General features: G+C 33.1%; 1 protein-coding gene across 1 annotated transcript; it reads left to right on the plus strand.

The window, feature by feature from the left end:
* The first annotated feature begins 14,483 nt into the window (after positions 1 to 14,483).
* On the plus strand, positions 14,484 to 21,154 carry LOC120091974 (ABC transporter G family member 9-like). Its single transcript, XM_039050158.1, has 4 exons — positions 14,484 to 14,609; positions 16,409 to 17,201; positions 18,772 to 19,100; positions 20,442 to 21,154. The coding sequence occupies exons 1-4, from the start codon at positions 14,511 to 14,513 to the stop codon at positions 21,102 to 21,104; spliced, it is 1,884 nt and encodes a 627-aa protein (XP_038906086.1). The 5' UTR covers positions 14,484 to 14,510; the 3' UTR covers positions 21,105 to 21,154.
* The last annotated feature ends 4,030 nt before the right edge of the window (positions 21,155 to 25,184 follow it).

The raw sequence follows: 25,184 nt of genomic DNA on the forward strand, positions 1-25,184 counted from the left end.
TTTCCGGTTTCGATCTAGAGAAAACGAGAGCAAAATCGGAGGTGTTTCAAAGTTGTTCGAAACTATATAGTGGGTGACTGTATAGTAGCGCCGGGACACGGTGTCGTAGTGTCGCAACACTGCGATGTGGTGGACGGAGTCTTTTTCCGTAGCGTCAAAACACTAGGGCACAACGTCACAACGCTCCAAGACAGAGAAGACACGCGATCCAGCTCCGGTTCACGCGCGGTTTGTGGTTTGCTAGTCTGGTTCGGTTTGTGGGTTCTCTGATTCGGGTGGTTTGGGTTCTTATGGACTGATTCGTGGGTGGTTCAAGCAGTATGTGGTCCGATTCGAGCGGTTCAAGGTCCGGTTCACCTGTTTCGAACAGGATGACTATTTATTATCTTTATTAATTAAATTAATATAAATGTTATATTAATTTAATTAATGGCTTTTGGAGTCTAATCTCAGTCCATATATTGTTTAATTTATGCATATGATGTATGATTTAATTATTTTACATATGTCATAATGTATGCCATAGTAAAAGCCCACCATAGGTTATGCATATTCAAGCATAATCTATATTATAAATGTTATATTATATAGTTGCATGATTTAATTTTATAGCATGCTTATGCATCATACATTATAAGTGATATACTATATGCTTGCATGTATTAGTAACATAGTCATGCATCATTTATAATATAAGTGTTATAATATATAGTTGTATGTACAGATGGATGGATGGATGTTATAAATTATTTCATTACCTTATTATATAAGTGTTATATATGGTTTGTAATGAAATGGGAATCGCATGATGCATGACATTACTTTAGATAATTTTATAAAGTATGTCATTTCATGCATTATATGATTTTAATTTGTTTCATTTATTTTATAAGAGTTATAATTAAATGAAATTAGAAACTAAAATCAATAATTCAGATATGCATGGTAACTTAGGTAAAATCATTTTTTAAACTAGTTTTAAAATTTGATTAACATAGACCTAAGATCACGAATTTCTAATGTGATTAGAAATTAATTTAATGTTTTTAATAGGTTTAATAGAATTAAATTGGTTTTAATAAAAGATTAAATTTGTAGCCAACATATCTATAAGGAACCTTTTGTCTAAGACTAGTTCTGTCTAGGTTGAGGTAGTTGATGGAAATGGAACACCACTACTTGGAAACTGACCTGAAAAGGTGAATTAGATAAATTTTTTACAAGAATGCCTTGTTGATCAAGGTTTGTTAAAGTGTTTAAAGAACATTAATAAAAAAAATTTAACTATCCAAAGTAAATGTTACTTTTGGGTGAACTTAAACAATCACTTAGTAAAAATAATTAGTCATATTTTTTCTAAGTTAATTAAACCCTAGGTTATTAAAATACTTAGTGGGAGGAAAAAGATGTATACGATATGTCAATTTTTCCACTCACATTTCTGTTGGGGTTGATGCCCTAAAGTCTTGTGTCCTGTAGTTTGTAAACAGTTTGTACGAATGCTTGTGATGTATAATATGTGATATTTACTTCACTTCTTGATTTTGCTCATTTGGATGTTTTATTTGCTTTACCAAAAACAATAAACTAAAATCCCTAGTTGTCTTTATGTAACTTAAGCATGTATGTGGTGAAATACAAGTGGATCATGTCTTAAGTGTTAACCAAAATGGTCTGCAGTATATGGATATAGGAGGAAAACCTTATCCTGGTAACGCTATGGATGCAACCCCTTTGTAGAATAGTTACAAGTATTGTGACTTGTCACAGATGGTCTGATCCTAATCATTCGTGTAGGAGACATGCAAGCGGGGGCATCCTATACAAAGAGTTTGTGTAAGACCTTACCACGAAGTGTTAACATCTCATTATTAACATCGTTCATGATAGAGACTTCACTTCACTAGGATGACGATAGGTAACATAACCTCAATCTTGAGTGAGTTACGAACTCCTGCCATTGAGGACGGTTCTTTTGATTTGCATGAGTGCGAGTGGCCAGGCCGCCGACTCAAACCTACCACTTTAGGGATTCGTCTGATTTAGGAGTTGGGAACTCAGCTACACAAGATGGAATTCACTCCTTCCCCGAAGCAGTGTCAAGTAGATAGATAGCTTCCTTAAGGGCTGATTCCAGGACTTGAACGATGTGGCGCCACACACCTTCCAATGGCCCAAGAGGTGTTCACACATAGTTGAACTATATTGTATTGTTCATTAAAGGGATTAGTGGTACTTAAGGAGTGAGATGTAACTATAGGGGCAAACCGATAAATTGGCCTAGCTGTACTTACGAGCATCTGTGAAGTGTTATCGTACTCATAATTGATTATATTCGATGCACACAGAAATATATCTATGGTAAGAAGAGTTCAGTTTTCGGTCTTTAGTGGAATGCCTGGCAGTTAACGGATGGTGGATCTCGTGGCTAAAGAGTTTAGTCAACTATTCACGTACCGTTAGAGCTTCGAGCCATAGGTCCATAAGGTCCCCTTGGTAGCTTGGATACAAGTTGAGAATCAGTTTTTGGGTCAGTTTGAAATATTCAAATTGACAAGAGGCAGTTCAATTATATATGATATAATTGAACTGGTTAATTATATATGATATGATTGACTAAATGTATGAGATACATTATTTTGGAGGAAATTGGATATAAATATGATTTATGTCAAGTAGAGGAGAAAACATTATTGATATATGATATCAAACTATAGGTTATGATTATAATATGATTATATTTATTATTTTATTAATTAGACGGTTATGAGATAATTGGCCGGCGTTTTCTCCGAATTCATGTGTTAGTGGGAAGTTCGATTTAGTTCTAGTTACAGAAGAATAAAATGAAAATTGTTTTCATTTTGCACGAGAGACCCATAATCGTTCACAGTGTGTTAGCATTTTGATCGATTAGTGTTTGAGAGCCTATACGATAGTGCCCATTTACTAAACGATTGCACACCCGCACTTTCCTAAACGATTGCTCGCAGTTTTCTAAATGATCGCCCGCGTTTTCCTAAATGATCACTTACTATTTACTAAATGATTGCTTAGCGCTTGAGTTACACTAGACGATCGTATAAACGATTGCTTAGCTTTTACTACACGATTGTGTACCGCACTCTAAACGTTCAAGCACCCGACTATACGATACGTATAGTCTTTACTTTCTCCCACTTGCTGGATCGTAGTACACAATAGCCTTTCCTTCTTCCCTCTACCAATTCCATCAAAGCCCACCCTTTAGATTCTCACTCCGAGAATACTGAAGGCTCCGAGTAATGGTGTCGTCCCCGTTGCCTGCTGTTCATGTGAAGCTGTTCGTGTACACGACCGAGGTGTTGTTGAACGATTACTTGCTAGACTAGCGCGAGGAGTTCGTTCATAGAGAGAGCAAGATTTTTGTGAAGATAAGTCTTCAATTTGTATGTTCTCTCAATCTCCTATTTTTTATCCTTTAAGCATGCCAATAACTTAGTGTTATCAATGCATATCTGTATGTTTGAATGTATATTATTAAATTCTATCACAATGAATTGGAAAGATCCACTTCCGCTCATAGGTACTCTTATATAAGAGTTCCTTCAATTTCTCCCTTTAATATTCACACTGTGAGACTCATGCTTGGCATTGAGGCGGCCTGGTAGCGTCCCCTTCGGATGGTGTTTGCATGGGTCAATATCAAGGTGAATGGAGAGAGTATTTATAGTAAGTGGTAGAGGGATGTGTGTCAATATGTCCTACGGTCTCTCTCATTGGTTTGCACCATGTGATCTTCTTGCACGACCTCGAGGCACCCTGGGAGCGTCCTTCTTCAGATGGTTTGTGCAGTAGATCAATATTAAGGCAGATTCTAGAAATGGATAGGATCGCTTTAGTTTTTCTCCAATTGGTTTTTTTCCTTCCATTCACTCATAGGGGTAGAATTTTAGGATTTAAAATGCAGGGTCACACTTACGAGAAATTGCTAAGCTAGTTAATGATTTCTTAACCAAATAAATGATGGTTGATTGGTATAGAATAAAAGTTATTCTGGTGTAATAATTGGTTGAGAGTGTCTCATTTCAATGAAGGGGCAACTGACTGCCCTTCCATCGCTTTTGTCCTAAATCACTAAAGGATCATTGCAAAAATTAGATGTTAAATGAGGTTCATTTAGTTGCTAAAATTGATTGGATGTTTTAGAATTATACTAAAATGTAATGTAGATCAATTTGTTTGTTTTTAGCAAAAATGTCAAACTATAATTTTTCGTTAGTTGCCTCTAATAATTTGACTATTTTTAATTATACGACATGTAAAGATTCAATCAAAACTTTTTTCGCACATACCGACCTCAACATTGTCATGACTGAGGATTGTCCTCGAGTTTCAACCCCTGATGCAACACGAAATGTTCGTGATGCATACAAAATATGGACAAAGGCTAATTCTAAGGCCAAATTTCACATTGGCAAGCATACCTGATGCATTAGCCAAAATATTTGAGAGCATGGTCACTACATATCAGATCATGCAATCAAGGTTAGAATTGTTTGAGCAAAAGTTCTCATAATTCAAGCAAAATGGGGTTGATGACAATGAAACCAGTAATGTCAGCTCCCTAAATAAACTCTAATCCATATTGAATGTCAAGGGATAAATAGAGCAAGAAGTTGTTGCTAAATCTAGTGAAGTTAATCAATGAGGATCGTCCTCTAAAATGAAACTTGAAGTTTATAATATGAGTTATCAAGCTGATCCAACTACTTTCCAAAAAAAGGAAGAAATTCGAAAAAAAAATAAATCAGATTTATTTGTCTTGGAGAGTGCTTAGTAGAGAATGATGATTCGGTCTGGATAGTTGATTCAATAGCAACTAATCATGTATATTCTTCTTATCAGGGATTTAATTCCTAGATACGATTGGTAGCTGAGATGATTCTCAGAGTTGGTACTGGTGAAGCAGTTTCAGCTGTTGTTGTAGGCAGACTTAAGTTATTTTTTTAACAATAAACGATATATATTATTGGATGACGTATATGTAGTACCTCATGTCAAGAGGAACTTAATTTCGGTTTCTTTTTTATTGAACAAAAGTATTTCTTAACTTTCTATGAAAATAAAGTGTTTATTTTTAAGAATGGAATGGAACTAGGCTTTGGTTCAATAGAAAGTATCTCGTATGTACTAAGTCTGTTAGTTACAAAAGTCGTGCTAAATATTAAAAGTCTCAAAACAACAACAACTGTTAAAAGACTGAGAGTTTCTCCTAAAGAAAATGCCCATATTTGGCATCTAAGATTAGGTCACATTAATCTTAATACGATTGAGTGATTGGTAAAAAGTGGACTTCTAAATGGTTTAGAAGAAAACTCTTTACTTGTATGTGAGGCATGCCTTGAAGGCAAAATGACAAAATGACCTTTTAGTAGGTTATAGAGCCAAAGAGACCTTGGAACTTATACATTCAGACTTCTGTGGTCCGATGAATGTTAGGGCACAAGGAGGGTATGAATATGATTATTCTAGATATGAGTATCTATACCTAATGCAACATAAGTCTAAAGAACTTGAAAGTTCAAGGAGTACAAGATTGAGGTTGAAAACTTGTTACGTAAAAAGATAAAAACACTATGATCTGATCGTGGTAGAGAGTATATGAACTTAAGATTCCAAAACTATATGATAGAACATGGAATTACGTCCTAACTCTTAGCCCTAGGTACACCTCAATAGAATGTTGTATTGGAAAGGAGAAACAGAACCTTATTGGACATAGGTAGATCAATGATAAGTTATGCTCAACTTACTGACTCGTTTTGGGGATATGCAGTAGAGACTACTGTCTATATTTTGAACAACATTCCTTCAAAGAGTATTTCTTAAACACCTTTTGAGTTATAGAGAGGTCATAAAGCTTGTTTACGACACTTCAGAATTTGGAGATGTCTAGCCCATGTGCTAATGGCAAACCTCAAAATGTTGGAACCTCATTCAAAAGTATGCCTATTTTTAGGTTACCCCAAGGAAATGAGAGGTGGATACTTCTCTGATCCAAGTGAGAATAAAGTGTTTGTATCGACAAATGCTACCTTCTTGGAAGAAGATCACATGAGGGACCATAAACCACAAATTAAAATAGTTTTAAGTGAAATTTCAAATGAATCTATTGAGACTTCAATAAGGGTTGTTGAAGAGGCTGATACATCAACAAGAGTTGGTGATATTGGTTCATCTAGTCATTCACATCCATCTCAAGAGTTGAGATTGCCTCGACGTAACGGGAGGATTATGAATCCACCTGTACGCTACACGGGTTTAATAGAAGCCCAAAACATCAAGAAATGGAGTATATGTTCTTCAATTCTGTCTGGGAGCTTGTAGATCAACCTGATGGGTAAAACCTATAGGTTGTAAATGGATCTATAAGAGAAAAAGTTGTGTAGATGGAATGGTACAGATCGTTAAAGCTAGAATTGTGGCAAAACGTTTTACCCAAGTTTAGGGAGTGGACTATGAAGAAACTTTCTCACCTGTTGTCATGTTAAAGTCTATTAGAATTATGTTGTCCGGAGCCAAATATTATTGCAAAATAGAAGTCAAGACTACCTTTTTGAATGGTAATCTTCAAGAGACCATCTACATGACTCAACTACAAGGATTCAATGAATAAAATCAAGAGTAGAAGGTTTTCAAGCTTAATCGGTTCATTTATGGACTGAAACAAGCATCTCGATCTTGGAATATAAGATTTGATGTTGCGATAAAATCTTATGGCTTTAATCAAAATGTTGATGAGCCTTGTGTTTACAAGAAAATCATCAACAACTCAGTAGCTTTCCTTGCGCTGTATGTGGATGATATCCTACTTATTGGGAATGACGTAGGTTTTCTGACTGATGTAAAGAAATGACTAACCATCTAATTCCAAATAAAATATTTGGGAGAGACATATTTTGTTCTAGGGATAGATCAGTAAGGATCGTAAGAACAAAAGGTTGGCCTTGTCTCAGGAATTGTATATTGAAAAGATGTTTTTCAGATATTCGATGCATAATTCCAAGAAGGGTTTGTTACCTTTCAGACATAGAATTTTATTGTATAAGGAACAGTGTCCTAAGACTCCTTATGATGTTAAGGCAATGAGATGAATTTCCTATGCATCGGCTGTTGGTAGCCTTATGTATGCAATGTTATGTACCATACCTGACATTTGCTATGCAGTAGGGATTGTCAGTCGATATCAATCCAATATAGGATTGGATCACGGGATAGCGATCAAAACAATCCTCAAGTACCTTTGGATAAGGAGGGACTATATACTTGTGTATGAAGACAAGGATTTGATCTTTATAGGATACACAGACTTTGATTTTTCGATTGATCGAGATTCTCGAAAATCGACATCAGGGTCAATGTTTACTCTGAATGGAGGAGCTATAGTTTGGCGAAGCATCAAGCAAGGATGCATCACATACTCTACTATGGAAGTCGAATACATAGCTGCTTGTGAAGTTGCTAAAGAGGCTGTTTGGTTTAAGAAGTTCCTTACTGATTTGGAAGTTGTTCCAAATATGTCTTTGCCCATCACACTTTATTGTGATAACAGTGGTGCTGTGGCAAATTCTAAGGAACCTAGGAGTCATCGTAGAGGCAAACACATAAAGCAAAAATATCATTTGATTTGGAAGATTATGAATTGCGGTGACGTGATTGTCATGAAGATTGCTCTAGAGCATAACGTTGCTGACCCGTTTACAAAGACTCTCACGGCTAAAGTGTTCGAGAGTCATCTAGAAATTCTGGGCCTACGGGCAAAAGAACCTTCCTTCTATTCCTTACGTCAAGACTCTTCCTAGTTCGTGCTACTTTAGAATACATCTACACCAAAGGACAAGACACCGATAGGCACGAGAGGAGTTCCTTCCAAGAGAGCATGTAATTGAAGAAAATCAAAACTAGGCCTGGCCTATTTTCTTGCAAAGCTTCTTGTTTGATAGCTCGGTGCGTGACTTTCTGGATGTTAAACCCTGAGGGATGTAGCTAACTAAGGTAGTCTGGATGCTAGCCAAAAGCGGAGCAATGCCTTGCCTACAAGCTTTATGAGATTGTAGATTTCTTCTATTTAAAAAAATGGATAGCTAGATAGGTAGAGTCCTTACTTTGAGTCTCAACACTTATTAGTTCTTTAGTCAGAAGTGAAGGTCGCTTGGTTCTGATAGGGAATGAGACTGAGAGATAGGAATAGGCCCATGCAAAATCAGTAGATCGGGAAAAGGGAGTCAACGGCCAAAAAACGTGAGCGTCGGGAGCAAGCCTTATTAAAAAAAAAAATCCCATCTCGAACAAAGCAAGGGATTAAGCAGCGCGAAAGCCGTCAACGATAATACTCTAATCTAATAAGGGCATATTAGAGTCGACAGCGTTAGCACGCCCCCTTAGACCTAAACAAAAAGGTTTTTCATAAAGGTAGCTTGTCTACGCCTTTTGAAAACCTTACTAATAATAAGAAAAGGGCCTTATCTAAGCTCTATCGTTGTAAACCTACAGCTCAAAAGCCGACCTTACCTTCTATGTTATTAATAAAACCTAAAGCCTTTTACTAATAGAAAGGGATTTTCTTGCTTGTTTAGTAAAATCACGCTTTTCATTTTGATATGAGTAGATGCTTGCAGGGGCAGGGCACTCTTCATTCGAAACTAATGAATGTTAGGTCGAGGGGTTCTGCCTTGTTATCAAAAAGAGAGTTGGGTAAAGCAAATTCCCTCCTTGGACGAGTATGGGGCTTAGTCAAGTTGAACCGGATTGCACTACTAGATGCTCTGATCGAAAAAAAAAAATCAGTGAGGCCATGCCGGTACGACTGAATATGCGTTAGAAAGGTCAATCCCTGCCCTATGACACCAAAAAAAAACCAAGCCGAACTTCTAACAGCACGCAACAAAGATACGAAAAAAAATATCCATTATATTATAATGGCTTATTACATCAATAACTTGACTTTGATCAAGGTGATTAAAAACATCTGACATAGAAGTTCCAAAAAACATAATTGATTGATAATACCGTGATGGCAAGTAGTTCTTTACTTAAAGAATCTAACGTAGCCAAGTCTAAAAGAGATAAATCAAAACTATGAGTCAAATAAGGACCCCGATCTGGTAATCGATAATGAAATTCCAGTTATTCAGCATATTGTCTAGGGCAAGTGGGAAATGTTACCGAGGTATAATGTATGTCCTAGTTCATTTTATTTTGTACTTTATTTGTATTGTACATTAGGCTACCTAAGCTTTAGGACAAGTGGGAGATTGTTGAAATTGGTGTCCTAAATCTATCGTATTCTTGTAGTTTGTAAACATTGTATAAATAAATTGTTAATAAGATAATTGTTATTTTATGTGCATAAACTCAATCCAATAAACTAAGATTCTAGGTTATTTTATGTAATTTAAACATGTTTGTAGAGACATACAAGTAGATCATGCTTAAATGATAACCTCAATTGTCTGTAGTAGGTGGATAAGACTGGGTACCCTATCTTGGTGATACTACAGATACGACCTGCTTTGTAAATGTTACAAGTGTTGTAAAGTGCTACAAATGATCTGATCCTGATCATTCATGTGGAGACATGTAAGTAGGGGTATCCTATAAAAAGAGTTTGTATAAGACTAGACCACGAAATGATTAGTCTCATTATATAACACCATCAATAGTAGAGACTTACATTTCACCAGGATGACCATAGGTGACATGACCTGAATCTTGAGTGAGTTGTTAACTCCTGCTTATGAAGGTAGTCCTTTGATTTGTATGGGTGAGAGTGGCAAGATTGTCAACTCAATAAGCCTAACATGTTATAGATTCATCTGATTGAGGAGCTAGGAACACAACTACACATGATCAAACTCACTTCATCCCTCATATTGGGGTAAGTAGATAAATTGCTCCCTTAAAGGTTGATTCTGGGGCTTGAACAATGTGGCCACATCCCTCTCCTAGCCTAAGAGGGACTTGGTCATAGTTGGACTATGACTTATTATTCATTAGAGGGATCAATGGTACTTAAAGAGTTAGATGTAACTACAGGGGCAAAATGGTAATTTTAGTCCAATTGTACTTACGAGAAATTTGTGAAGGGTCATCGCACTATTGACTAGTTATATCTAATGGACACAGAAATAAATCTATAGTGCGAAGAGTGCAGTTGTCACTCCACTAAAGATCGTCAGTCGTACTCTTCACATTGGATATACCCCATCAACGATGAGTTTATCCTTCACAAATTGTTCGTAAGTACAGCTAGGCCAAAATTATCATTTAGCCCTTATAGTTACATCTAACTCCTTAAGTACCACTAATCCCTCTAACGAACAAAAAGATATAGTCCAACTATAACCGAACCTCTGTCACGCCAGGAGAGGGTATGGAGCCACATTGTTCAACCCCCAGAATCAGCGCTTAAGAAAGTAATTTCTTTACTTATTTTAACGAGAAGGATTTTTTGATGCCATATTCCCAACTCCCCAATCAGATGAATCCCTAAATAGGCATATTGAGTCGGCGATACAGGCCACTACTCTCATCTATGCAAATTAAAGGACTGCCTTTATAAGCAGAAGTGCACAACTGACTCAGGATTCAGGTCAAGACACCCATAGTCATCATGATGAAATGTAAGTCTCTTCTATCAAGGGTGTTATATAGAGAAATTATTCATTTTGTCGTCTGGACTTATGCAAACTCTTTGTATAGAACACCCACACTCACATGGTTCTACATGAATGATTAGGATCAGATCATTTGTAGCATTTTATAATAATTGTAACAACTACAAAACGGGTCGTATTCGTTGTATCACCAGGATAGGGTATCCAATCTTATCCATCTACTACAGACCATCTAGGTTATCACTTAAACATGATCCACCTATATGTCATACATGTTTAAGTTACAGAAGATAACCTTGGATCTTAGTTTATTAGTTTTGTGGGTTAATGCTACTAAATGCCAAATAAAATACATATTATATTATTATTTAAATAAATAGTTTGCATAGTACAATTACAAATTACAAGACCCATGAGGTTTAAGGTATCAACCCCAACAATATCAATATATCCATAGATATTTTCATCCTTGCTTTTATCATCCACGATTTATCCATTATGTTATAACATAATAAAATGAAATCAATGAGACAAACCACATTATATTAAATATAAGGAAGTTAAATAAAATTTGGGGAAGGGTTACCTTTAGCTTAAACTAAATTTATAACAAGCATCTAAATAACTACCATAGTCATTCCATAGCTAAATTTCTCAATATATATATTTAAAGTTCAACGATAGAGATCTTAAGATATAAAAAAAAATCACATAACAAGTACAATTAACGTTCCCAATATTTTTTAAAAAAGTAAAGCATCTAAGTGATTGCCACAACTGTAGGATAGTCATTCTATAACTAAACTAATCAACATACTACACTTAACACACCCCTCAATATGTTAAAAGATATATAATTAAACTTCAACCATAGAGATTTAAAGATTTCGCAAAAGGAAAATTATATGAATTTTTCAAAACAAGAGACTTTGAATAATTTAATGATTTCTCAACCCAAAAGAAAAAATCGTTTGAGACACATTTGCACACACATGTAATTAAGAATTAAGCTTTATCTCACTTTTTAGTTTAACAATATGTGAGAGAAAAGAAACTCGAACTTTCTATCCTTTAGTCTTGGTTAAAAATTGTGTTCAAGTTAACATCTACCTCGATGGATTAACATTGCTAAGAATTTCATGAGTGTATGAATTTTTTAAAAGGAAACAAAATCTATTCTCTTTCTTCAAACATTTTATTTCCTCTACTTAGAGAAGAGAGAATGTTAAAAGGTTAAATGGATTTTTCTAAACAAACTCACCATCTATATATATATTCCTCTAATAATATTCCCTTTTTCTAATAATATATATATAAGTTATTGGTGCAAATGTTCTTCAAATTTTTATAAAGAGGAAAGATGGGAAGGTCAATTGTTGACAATTAGTTAATCTCTAAATTATGAACAACAATGAGATAAAATCAATACAAACAAACTACAATCGAAATCAGAAAATTGACCAAATTCATTCAAACAAACTATAAGAACCTAAATTGAAGCGAAAATTGATGAAATTCCCAAAAACGAAATCACTCCAAACTTTCAAATAAAAAGCATTTGACCTCAATAACAGATTGAGCACAAAATCAGATTCAATAGGTGCTGATAAACATTTTAATTAAAACTCATTTATTGCCCAAAAAGTTGTTGACAACGATGTCGATAGTGGTCGACAAAGGATACGATGGCGGGCAGTGGTTGCAACGTTAATAAAGGAGTAATGCTGGCAGTCGTCGATGAAGAAGACAGCACAGAGGATAGGGAAGAGGACGACAAGGAAATTGTTCTTGCGCCGGCAGTCATTGACGGAGAGGAGGATCGCTGAAATCTTGAAGGAGCAGCGACAGTGGAGGACAATTGAAGAGATGTCTAGGGCACGTGGGTATTGATTGTGTAAACTAAATGGAAAGGGAAATGAGGAAAAATAAAGAGAATTTGCATTCTACGACAAATAGATTTTAAGAAACAAAAGTCATGACTTCAACTTTTTTTTTGTAATTGTAAGTGTGTCAATCATATAGAAATCAGATAGTAATCACATGATAATCATATAAAAATTAGATAACAATCAAATTTTTAAACGAAAATTTTTTTTAACACATTTGCAAAAAAACAAAATCTAGGGAAGTACGTCCAATTTTTAATTTTTTTCAATTAAAATTGTAATCACCCCAAAAATGAAACCCAAAACGACATCATTTTGGGCGTTTTTCTGAACAAGCAATGCTTGTCAAGAATGCGGTCATTGTTGACCACGGTCACCATGAATCAATATAATCTAAACTCGGGCAAGAATATTTCAAATTTGGCGTGCTTTAGCATTCATTTTCGCATGTAAATATGAGGAATATGCTTGATGGGCAACCGTCAACGTAAATACTATTTTTGACGGGAAATGCCTGTCAAGAAAACATTTTCTTGACCTTCATAGCCCATCAACAAAGTGAAAAATCGAAAATTCATTGTTGGACTGAAATTTATATATTTTTGTGTTAAGAAATATGTGTTTATTGGCATTTTCGTGTGTCAACTTAAATCTAAACAAATATTGACTTTTTATGACCATCAATATATGTATTTTAAAATTAATAGTTATTTTTTAAGTTCTAAATTAAGGTTTTATTGACGGTCTTATGCCATGAACATCAACTAAACAATAAACTCATCCGTAAAAAAATTTTAAATTTGTAGTAGTAGTTGATCGTTATTGTGCCATGAAAGAAAATTTTTTGTGTGAACTCAATGCTAAATTGCTTCTTGTCGATTGCTCTCCAAAGTTAATACAACGTTCTTTTTCAAATGTGCACTCATCGGAGAAGGATTGAAATCAAATGATATAACAAACTTGTTATGATCTATAGTAAAAAGACGGAAGAATAAAAGAGGAAAAAGATGAATTTGTGTTACTGTTTCTTTTAAAACTAAATCCCAAATTCAAGACGAAAAATAAAAAAAAAAAAATTTAAAATAAATTTGAAATTGATTTCAGATCCATAAATTAGGGGAAATGTTATAAATCTCAAATTTGTAATATACCATTTTTGTCCAAAACTTGAAGGGAAAAAGTAGTAAAAGGTTATTTATTTTTATGCACGAGTGTGGTTATCTGAACCCACCCTCTAACCGAATCATAGTGATATGTACGTATGAGAATAGATTCTGCTGCCACTACGACTACATTTTACATGTGGAATATGATATTTTTCTCAAATAAGATTTTTCAATGGACCAAAAGCTAAATCATCCCCAACACATAGTTGGATCTCATTCTTCCTAGGGCTTCTCTCGGTAGTCACAATAAATGCTTTCAGTGACAACAACGATATATCGAATCATAGAAAACATAAAGAAATAAAAAATCAAATAATTATCAAACCATTCTAAATTTCAGATATAAAGATGTCTCTTTTTGAAACGTGAACATAAAAAATATATTTTTTGTTTTTTTAATTTATTTAATATACATCATATGTAATTCAACACTTGTTTTTTGAAGGTTTCACATTATTTGACTAATACATCATCTTTGATTTTGTACCATTTTCATTTAAATTAATAAATGAGTAATAATTTGAATGCCTAGCAAGTGTCTACTCCTACTCCCAAGTCCCAAGACACTATACCTACTCTCAAAATGCATATATATAACTCTTAAGATCAGCCTTTCGTATTTGAGTTTACAAGATAAAAACACCCACCATTTTCCTACTGCCATAAAACTTGTCAAAAGTGAGAGAGAAAGATCAGCCACCTACATTCATCTATATCTTTCACTCCTCCTTTCTTTCTCTTCCCAAGTGTATTTAGAGAGATAGAGAGAGAAATCTCTGAAGAAAAAATACAGGGAAACAATGGCAGATATCGAGGCTCAAACGAACAAGAAGATGGAGTCGGATCGTCTGGAAGCCACTGCCTTTTCTACTAAGGCAAATCACCCTGTCACTTGGAGGGTAATCCAAAGACAACCATTTACATCTTTCAAACATCAACAATATCCTTTAACATCGTTCCTATTCTTTTACCTTCTTTTTTCTTTTTCAAATCAAAGTATAATATAAAATTAGGGTTTTGTTTGGTAACTATTTCCTTTTTTGTTTTCGATTTTTGAAAATTAAACCTATTTTCTCACTTTTTCTTATAATAGTATGTATCTTTTTTTAATACTAAGAGTTGAATTATTAGCCAAATTCCAAAAATGAAAACAAGTTTTCAAAAACTATTTTTTAGTTTTCAAAATTTGGCTTGGTTTCTTAAAACATGAGCAAAAAGTAGATAATAAGTCTGAAATTTAGAGGTGAGAGAGGTGTTGTAGGCTTAATTTTCAAAATCTAAAAACTGAAAGTCAAATGGTTACCAAATGTAGCCTAAGTTTTTCTAATCCTAAAAGCTTAAATCTCGTTTGATAATCTTTTTGTTTTTGTTTTTGAATATATATTAAATTTATAAATATTAATCCCATAAAAAAAATAAAGCTCTGTTTGATAATCATTTAAATTTTTGTTCTTGGTTCTCGATTTTTGAAAACCTGATTTTAATTGTAGTATTTGAAAAACAAAAATCATGGTTATTATTTTCGATTTTTTGTTTTTGACAAAACAAAAAAATCAATAATATGTTTGGCAATTATTTTTTTGTTTTCTGTTAGTTAAATTAAAAATTTTGAAAAAAAATCATGTTTGACAATTGCGTTATTTTTTGTTTTTAAAAATCAAACTAAGTTTATATATATATATATATTTAAAGCTAAAATCAAGTAATTTTTAAAAGAAGTTTGAATTTTAGAATTTTTTAAATAAAAAACTTTAAGATATACTTTTTAAAATGAAAAATAGAAATTATTTTGGAAATAAAGTTTTAAGATAAGAAAATATTTTTGTCATTATTTAATTTATTTTTATATAAAGCTAGAAATTGTTAATATAAAATAGAAAAAAAAATAAAAGTTAAAAATACATTATTATCGTTTCAGAGATCAAACCCACATCATAGAGTATGACAAGTAGTATGCCAACTACCAGTCCACATGACATTTTCATTATACATGCGAACGCGCGTTCTATAAAAACTAAAAATCATTTTTTAAAAACGTTATCTTTTTGTTTTTTGATTTTTCTCAACTATTTTGAAATTGTTTTTAAATGTGAAAAATAGAATACTCAATATTTTACCAAACAAACCCATTTTTAAAAAAATTTTAAATAAAAAACAAAATAGTTATCAAAAGACTCATAGTTTTCAAAGTGTAATTTTTGTTTAAAATTTGACTAAGAATTCAATTATTTTTGTAATAAAAAAACTTGAAGAAACAAACATATAATTCAAAAACATAAGACTCAAAATAAAATTGTTATCAAATGGAAATGTAGTATTCAAAAACTTGATTTTATTTTTAGAATTTAAACTATGAATTCAAGTATTTCTTTAATAAATGTGAAACTCCAATAAAAAACTTGGGAGAAAACTATAACACCAATTTTACAAAATGAAATCACATTATCAAACGTAGCCTTAAAGTTTTTTGGATTTATAACATCTTTATGAATGATTTAAAAAAAATGACATTTTTAAACTTCGATTGAATTTTGAAAAATAGGTACATGTGGTTCATGTGTTTTCAAAATATAATTTTTTGACAAAAATAATTCTAACAATTTCAAATTCATTTCCATGTGACTTTTATCATAATCACTTTGACACCTAAATTTTTTATCATAGTGGTGATTTAACATTTTGTTTTGTTTGCATACAGTTCAATGACATACATTATAAGATCAAATCCAAGCAAACAAGCTTTTTAATCCCAAAGAAAGAAAAACTAGATGAGAGAACAATACTTAAAGGACTAAGTGGAGTGGTTAGTCCGGGTGAGATGTTGGTCATGTTAGGTCCATCAGGGTCCGGCAAAACAACTCTTCTAATAGCATTAAGTGGCCGAATCAATGGACATCTCGACGGAGCTATAACGTATAATGGAAAGCCCTTCTCGAGTGAAATGAAACGTCGAATCGGATTCGTTACACAAGATGACATTCTCCATCCCCATTTGACGATAGTCGAAACTCTAGCCTTTACTGCCCTTCTAAGATTACCAAACACTTTAACAAAACAAGAGAAACTGGCGGAGGTAGAGGTAATGATCTCCCTGCTAGGTTTAAGCAAATGCAAGAACACCATCGTGGGGAGCCAAACTCTGAGAGGGGTTTCTGGGGGAGAGAGGAAAAGAGTCAGCATTGGCCAAGAAATACTTGTAAATCCCAGCTTGTTGTTTCTGGACGAGCCGACATCGGGCCTTGACTCGACCACGACGCAGATGATTTTGACGATGATGGGGGAGTTCGCTAAGGGAGGGCGGACCGTGGTTATGACGGTTCATCAGCCATCGAGCCGTCTTTTCTATTTGTTCCATAAACTCTTATTGCTATTGGAAGGAAATGCAGTATACTTTGGAAAGGGATCGGAAGTTATGGATTATTTTTCGAGTATTAGATATTCTCCATCTGTCCCTATGAACCCTTCTGATTTTTTGTTGGATCTCATTAATGGTATGCCTTTTTTCTGCCTTGTCTTTGCTTCATATTTCATTGCTATGTTTCTATTAAAATATTATTTTAACTATAGGTTTGGTGGTTATGAAAAAAAAATTGCTCCACCATCTTGATATATCTCAAATATTGTCCAATAAAATATTGTCATGTGGTATTTTTGTTCTTTTAAAAGATAAATTTTTACTAATTCTACTTTTACGTGGTTAATAAGGAAAGAGTATAAAGATAATTACACCTAATCATTGCTCGATTGTTGTTTACTTCTTGTATTTGTCTCTCATTAAAATGGTTCTAATTATTTGGCACTTTAATGCATTTGCACCGACTAATCATGAAGTTTTCTCACCAATTTAATTGTCCAGTTTAATTGTCTAGGACCTAGGTGGGGAAAATCCTCCCATTACCGAGAAATAAAATTAAAAAAAAAATAGTTGAAAAATTAGAAAAAAAACACAAGAAAAATAAAACAAACACAGAACTTCCATGTAAAATTTCAAAATCAAAGAAAAACCAAGTTCCACCATATTCATTATGTGAAAAATTCACAGTTTGTATCAATCACATCTTTTTTTTCACTCTTAAATTAGAAAATACAAAACACTAATAATAATAATAATAATTACTAGAGTTAGCATGCAAATTTAAAATGTTTTTAAACTAGAACGATTTAAAATCAAAGGTATAGACTCCTTTTATACTATTTAGAGTCGATCACTTCCTTTCATCGTTTTCAATATGAATGTTTTCTCTTCTAATATTTTGACAGAACTTTGAATGTTAGATGCAAAATATATTTTTAATTAATGAAATTTGATTTACGTATCATGTAAATTATTGAAATTCAACCATTTTACTCTTGAAAATTGAAATAAACTTTATTCTAACCCTTTTACAAAGTTATTTTCGGTTTAAAACTCTTACACCTAATAATTTAGATTTTGAGGGAGAAAAGTCAGCAATTACTCCTCAATTCATAAACAATGATTTACACTTGTGGAATTTCTACCAAAATTTTAAGTCCACAAGTTAGCGAATGTAGGCAACTTGGTGGATGGAATTAGAAGCATTAAGTCCAATCAAAACAAAGATATTTGGGACTCATCTAAACAAAAATTCATTCTTTAGAAGCACTAATTAGTATTCTAATACTCTAAATCGAGAAAACTCTTTTATGTGATTTTTAGAATCATGATGTATAGTTTTATAGAATGTGAGAGAAAAATTGTATTAGTAAAGAATATTTTACAGAGACATCTGTAACTACTAGATTACGTATGTATTGACAAAATTTAGTAGACGCCAACTAGTATAAATAGCGGTAATATCTTAGGAGTTTGTATCAAGCCAAAAGAAAAAAACCCTTTTTCTCAAATGATCTATCTTTTGAAATTAATCCTCAAACCTCCAAAAGTTTCTTTTAAAAAAATAAAAAGTTTAACGAGAAAAACACAGATGTTCATCGAATTAAAGTAAATTAGGTGAATCTTACCTTCAAATTAAAAATCTAATCATGGGTGCACTCAATATGAATCAAGCCTAATGTTTTGTATTGATGAGGTACATATAGGTTTGTCAATGAATGATCCAAATGAGGACCCAACAATAGTTAAGCAAAAGCTTGTTTCATCCTATAAGAACAATATCTCTGAAAAGTTAAAGTCAGAGCGACAAGAAAGTGATGATGAGCATTGGTGTAAAGATGGATCATATGAAGACAGCAACTTTGAGATTTGGCCAACAACTTGGTGCCAACAATTCTGTGTTCTGTTAAGAAGAGAAATTAAGGAAAGGAGGTATGAATCCTTCTCTGCGATGAGGGTTGTGCAGGTTTTATTGATTGCATTCCTTTGTGGATTCTTATGGTGGCAATCTGATGATTCTCATTTACAAGATAAGGTTTCATTCATTTTCTTCCTTTCTCTCTTTCATTTCTTTCCATTTTCACTCTCAAACCGCAATTAATTATTTTTATATTCAGGGGCTCAACTAAAAAAAAAAAAAAAACTCTTGAACTTGATACTTTGTGTCAAAAATATTCTTAGACTTAAAATACTCTTGAACTTTTAATAAATGTTTAAAAAAATATCATTGCTGTTAATTTTAGATGGAAACCGTTAACATTATTTACAACTCTTCTAACTTTTAAAAATTTCAAAATTAATGTTAAACGTTAACAAAGTTTTTAAAAATACTATTATTCTTAGTATATTAATAAAAATTGTTAATACCTCGATGCAGAAATACCTCTAAACTTTCAAAAGTTGTCTTAGTAGCATTTTGTTTCTTTAAAAAAAAAGTATATACCCTTACCACTTATCAAATCTCATGAAATTAGTTCTTTTTCAACTCAAGTAACTTTGAATAAATTAATCATTATAAATTAAATAACTTTGTTTTTTTAGAATGTTGAAAGAATTAATGCAATTTTTTAAAGTTCTAATTTTTTTTTTCTAAAAGAGGTATTAACAATTCATGTCCATATGCTAATGATCACGTATTCTTTTATGTTCAAAGGTATCTTTGAAACTTTTGAACTTGTAAGGGTACTTTTTAAACTTTTGAAATTATGAGGGTACTTTTGAAACTTTTAATAATTCATGGGCATTTTTTACACAAATTACAAAGTTTAAGGATATTTATTTACAACTTATTGATCCTTCTTAATATCTACCTCCTTAAAATGACAAGACAAAGATCATCCATTTATAACCTTAAACTTTGGAGATTATATTAATCATTGAAGCCGGATATTTTATAGCCTTCATTACATTTTGTTTGGATAGACACAAATAAGACTAATCATTTTTTCAATCAAGCCTCTAAACCTTTTTTAAACGAATCAATTTAGATTCTCGATCAAGATTTCTTTTAAAAATCATTTATGCATCAATTCTAACCGTCCATTTTTTTAGTCCATCTTTTGAAGAAATTTACACTCATATAAGAATTGATTCATGGAAAAATTTCAAAGGTAATTTGAATAGAAAGCCTAAATTAATTCACTTATGACAACTTAGCAGCTTAATTGATACAATTATAAATCTCACGTGATATTTCTCTAACGAAACCTAAAAAGAGTGTAAACTGATATAATTACACAACCTCCAGATTTAAATTGACACAACTATTAGTTTAAAGTTTTAATTACTACAATTACACATATTCAGAGTTCAAAGTTTAAAAGAATAAATTGATATGTTAACACCAATAATAAATATAATGTGTATATGTGTGCAGCTTGGACTTTTGTACTCCATTCAAAACTTTTGGGCTTTCTTACCTGTATTGAAAGCCATCAGCACCTTCTCAAGAGAACAAAAGATACTTGAAAAGGAGAGATCCTCAGGAATGTACAGGCTTTCATCTTACTTCATGTCAAAATCAGCCAATGACCTGCCCATGGAGTTGGCTCTTCCCACTATTTTCACCCTCATAGTGTATTGGATGACAGGCTTAAAACCAACTCTTCCACACTTCTTGGCCACTTTGTTTACTATTCTCCTCAATGTTTTGGCGTTTCAAGGCTTTGGCTTTGCCCTTGGTGCCCTTATTATGGACCAAACTGCAGCCACCATACTTGGATCAGTCTTGGCTTTGGCTTTCGTTTTAACATCTGGGTTTTTTGTTCAGAATGTGCCTCAGTTTTTTGCTTGGATTAAGTATCTTTCTATTGGTCATTTTACATACAAGCTTTTGTTGATTTCTCAGTTCAAAGCTGATGATACTTATCCATGTCCCAAATTTGGAGGGCTTTGTAAAGTTGGAGAGTTTCCTAACATAAAGCAAATTGGTCTTGAAGGAAAAGCTACCACTGTTCTTGCATTGGTGGTAATGCTTGTTGGATATCGTCTTATTGCTTATATTGCTTTATTGAGGATTGGTGTCACCAAGAAAAACTAGGATATAGCTTTTTATTTTTTCTTCCTAATACTAAATTTTATTAGTAAACTAATGTCATAGTACTCCATAAGAAACTGATGAAAGGTGGGAAAATGAAATGAGAATAATTAAATATCCTTACGTATATGTTTGTTTTCTCTTCTACTTTATCCTTTCCTCTTGCGATCAGTATACTGCTATAAGTTTTATGAGCCAAAATAGATTTTCGATATGTTTATTTGGTTCTAAAGTTTCAAAAGGAATATTTTTGATCTCGTTTGATAACCATTTTATCTTTAAAGTTATACTTTTTTTTCCAATTAGTTTCTGGTAAGATTTGCACATTCTATAAAAAAAAACAACACTTGTTTGAATTCTAAACCAAATTTAAAAAACAAAGTAAAACTTTTAAATCTCAGCTTGGTTTTTTTCAAACATATTTACATAGTAGGAAATAAAGAAAAAAAAACTATCGATAGAAGTACTAATTGCTAAAGCTTAGTTTTAAAAAACTAAAAACCTAATATATGTGTATCAGAGGAAATTTCGAATCTACATATCGAAAGAAAATAAGTTTCTTTAGAAGTAGTGATTATCAGAAGAAAACTTGACAATGATAAGTAATGAATGACATTTGCTTTTATTGTTGGGGTATGATAATGGTAAATATTCATATATACTTACTGATCCCTATTCCATTTATTTCTTGTTTAGAAAGAATGTCAGTGATCGCTCATCGATGATTGTATTTAACAAAAAACAAAAAAAAAAAAATCTCAATGATTACAAGTTCCCGAGTCAGGACTAAGAAAAAAGGTCAAGAAATGTGTTTGTGATATAGTTATTTAGAGTCATGAAAATCTCTTTTTGTTGTTTTTGAAAACCTACAAATCAACTATGTCCCATTACTGATTCCTTCACTTCATGATATTTTTTTTTCCAGAGAAAGGAAGTGGGGATAAGTAGGTATATTGTAATATCTAAACTAAGTTGACACATTCATAACACTCACACCATACTCCCACTAGTACAAAATAGTGTTATATTGTCAGTCAAAAATCGACATTATATGGCTACAACGTCAGTTAGGCGACTTACATCGAAAAATGTGTTTCACCTTTAATTAAAGAGAACACATATTGAACACATTTAATAACCCATTCTTCGATGTCGGTCCACCTTATTGGCTAACATTAAAGGATTGTGTGATAGCACCGAAAATGTGCTATCCGACTTCATTTAACTTGGGATTGTTCTTGAATTTTATGTACTTCTTTGATTATTTTGTAGGTTTCGAGTACATTAAGAGTAGAACCAAGCGTTAGTGATGGAAAGTAGCTATAATGGACTAAAATGAAGCTAAATTGCATTAATCGGGAAGAAATAATGAAGAATTACAATCTTGCCCTTGCTTTCACAACATCACAGTGCTCAATAGTTCCATGCTTGACGCTGAAAAGGCAGTATGATCGTTTTCGTGAAAAACAGACAACGTCGTGGCATTGTCTTAGAGTGTCGCGACACCATCACGATTTCTATAAATAGTTGTTTAGCCGTCTAGGTCAGGGATCTCTGATTCCAGCTGAACCAAGAATGATTTCTCTCTGTTTTCTCCATCTTTTTGGTCTATCTATATACCTAAACAAATCTTTGGTGTCCATGATGTCAACTATAGGCTAAAGTAACCGTTTTCTAGCTTGGGTTTATGATCTTTTCCTACTTTGATGTATTTGTGAGTTTTCAAATTGAATTATTGTATCTATTGGTTTCAATTATGTTTTTAGTGAATTGTAATCACATTGTTGTATATTTGTGGATGTATGGTTATCGTTTTGATTTAATATCCAACTCGTGACACTTGATTGTATGTTGATCTATAGTAAGTATTAGGTTAGGTTGGCTTGCAAATTGATTAATATTAGTGTTGATCCAACCAACTTAGAATTGTAACTTTCTCCCCATCAAGGAGCACCTTTGAGTCTTTTAGAACTTCAAGTGATCCACCCTTACCCTTGTGTTCACATCTAACAGTATCTAGCATTCCTAGGGAGATTTGTTTTCTCTTAAGAAGTGGGACATGTCTCACATTTCTAAGTAGTTTGTCAGTCCCATCTTTTAGTTTCATATAGACAGATCCAATGCCCTCAATTTTATAACCTTGGTGGTTCCCTATATAGACCATTTCTTCATCAATTTCTTTGTAGGTGTTAAACTAGGGTCTCATAGGTGTCATATGGTAGGTGCATCCTGAATCCAAGACCCAATCATGTTTCCCAAGGGGGTTAACATAATTGGCCTTATCAAGTGATGAGGCTAGTGCATCAGAGTAGATGTAGGAGCCTTATACTACAGAGGATTCAGGCTGCATGTTTTTGGGCTCCTTTTCTTTCTCTTGATTCTTTCTTTTGAGGATGAAGCAAACTTAATCAAATGCCCCTTCTTTTTGCAATATTTGCATTTCATTTTTTGTTTTGGCTTGTTTTCCTCTATATGTTGCTGTTTTCTGTCCTTTGATTGATTTGGGTTGAAGTTTCCATTCACAAACAACCCTTGACCATTTGGTTGTTCCTTAACTACTTGCAACTCAAGTTCCCTTGTTCTTAGAGCAGATATTATTGCATCAGTAGATATACTGTCCCTTCCATACTTCAATACATTTTTTATTTCCCTATAGGATTCTGGTAAGGAATTTAGAAGCACGTATGCTTCATTCTCATCTCCTATGTTCTCCCCAAGATTCTTAAATTTAGCAACAATCTTTCTGAACTCATCTAGATTATCAGAAAGTGATTTTGATGAATCCATTTTTAAGGTGAAAAATTCCTCCCTAAGGTACATTTTATTAGGAAGATCTCTAGTGGCATATAAGTCTTCCAACTTTGTCCAAATCCTATAGGTTGTCTCTTGATCAACGACTTGTCTTAAAACATTATCACTAAGGTTTAGGACTAATGTACCATAAGCTGCCAGCTTCCAATCTTCCTTTTCTTGAGTTGTCACAGTGTTTAGGAGAGTGGATGGATCAAGAAGAGCCTTTTGAGCCTTTTGTTGACCAAGAATGGCTCTAATATTAGCCTTCCAAAGGCCAAAGTCTCCCTTACCATTGAATTTCTCCACCTCATATCTTGCTACTGCCATTTTAGTGTGAATCTTGAATCTTGATAATCCAAGAACTGAAATATTTAAGTGTCTTTTACTCTGATACCAATTTGTTGGGTTATTCCTTATTTCAGGCTCAAGTTGCTGAAGAGACCAATCCAACTGAGAGGGTAGGTGAAACGAAAGGCTTTGAATGAGCCACGCCTCTCAATCTTCCTGACTACATGTGGTACGAACCACTATCGCATATCTGAGGGAAATCAGCGAAGACCGATCGAATTCCTTTCAGGTAAACAAAATTCTCTCTCTCTCTCTAAGTTGGGTTTCTGAAAGCTCTCAACTCTCTCTAAACTTCTATTGTTCTTGACCAATTTCGCAGTGAATAAAAAAGAGAATCAAGCATGCAAATAGAAGAAGAGAAAGAGGAAGAAGAGACCAACAACAACATTTACGTGGTTCGACAAAATGATGCCTACATCCACAAAAGGGAGAATCGTTTATTGAAGACTTTATAGAGATAAGTTTTTATTTTCTTTATAGATCGTGTACTAAACAAAATGATCAAGTTATTTTTCGATTTGAATATAACCAATATATATATGATTACAAATCTGTCATGAAGTCAGTTTAGAAAATAAAAATTAGCCTTTGACCTATTTGAGATTCAATTCTTTCACTAATAATTGGAAAAATTAATTTTAACTATTCATTAATATTCTTGTAAAGTGTTGGAATGGACAGATTGGGATTCGAAATTTGCCAAAGAGATAGATGTTGAGGGGAAGGGAATAATTAGGTGAAGAAAGAGGAGAAATTATAAGTGAAATGTGAGAAGGAAATTTAGGAAGTAAATTAAGTGGGATTAAACATTACCATGTGATGGAAGTACCTGCTGCCACAGATCAATTTGCTGAAGGATAGGTGGCTGTCGGCTGGTATATGAAGCAGACGAGTGTTTGATCGGTGTTCACTTTCCTTTTATGCAATTCAAAATTTTCTTTA

Source organism: Benincasa hispida, chromosome 11, assembly GCF_009727055.1.
Source record: "Benincasa hispida cultivar B227 chromosome 11, ASM972705v1, whole genome shotgun sequence".
In the NCBI taxonomy this organism is placed as follows: domain Eukaryota; kingdom Viridiplantae; phylum Streptophyta; class Magnoliopsida; order Cucurbitales; family Cucurbitaceae; genus Benincasa; species Benincasa hispida.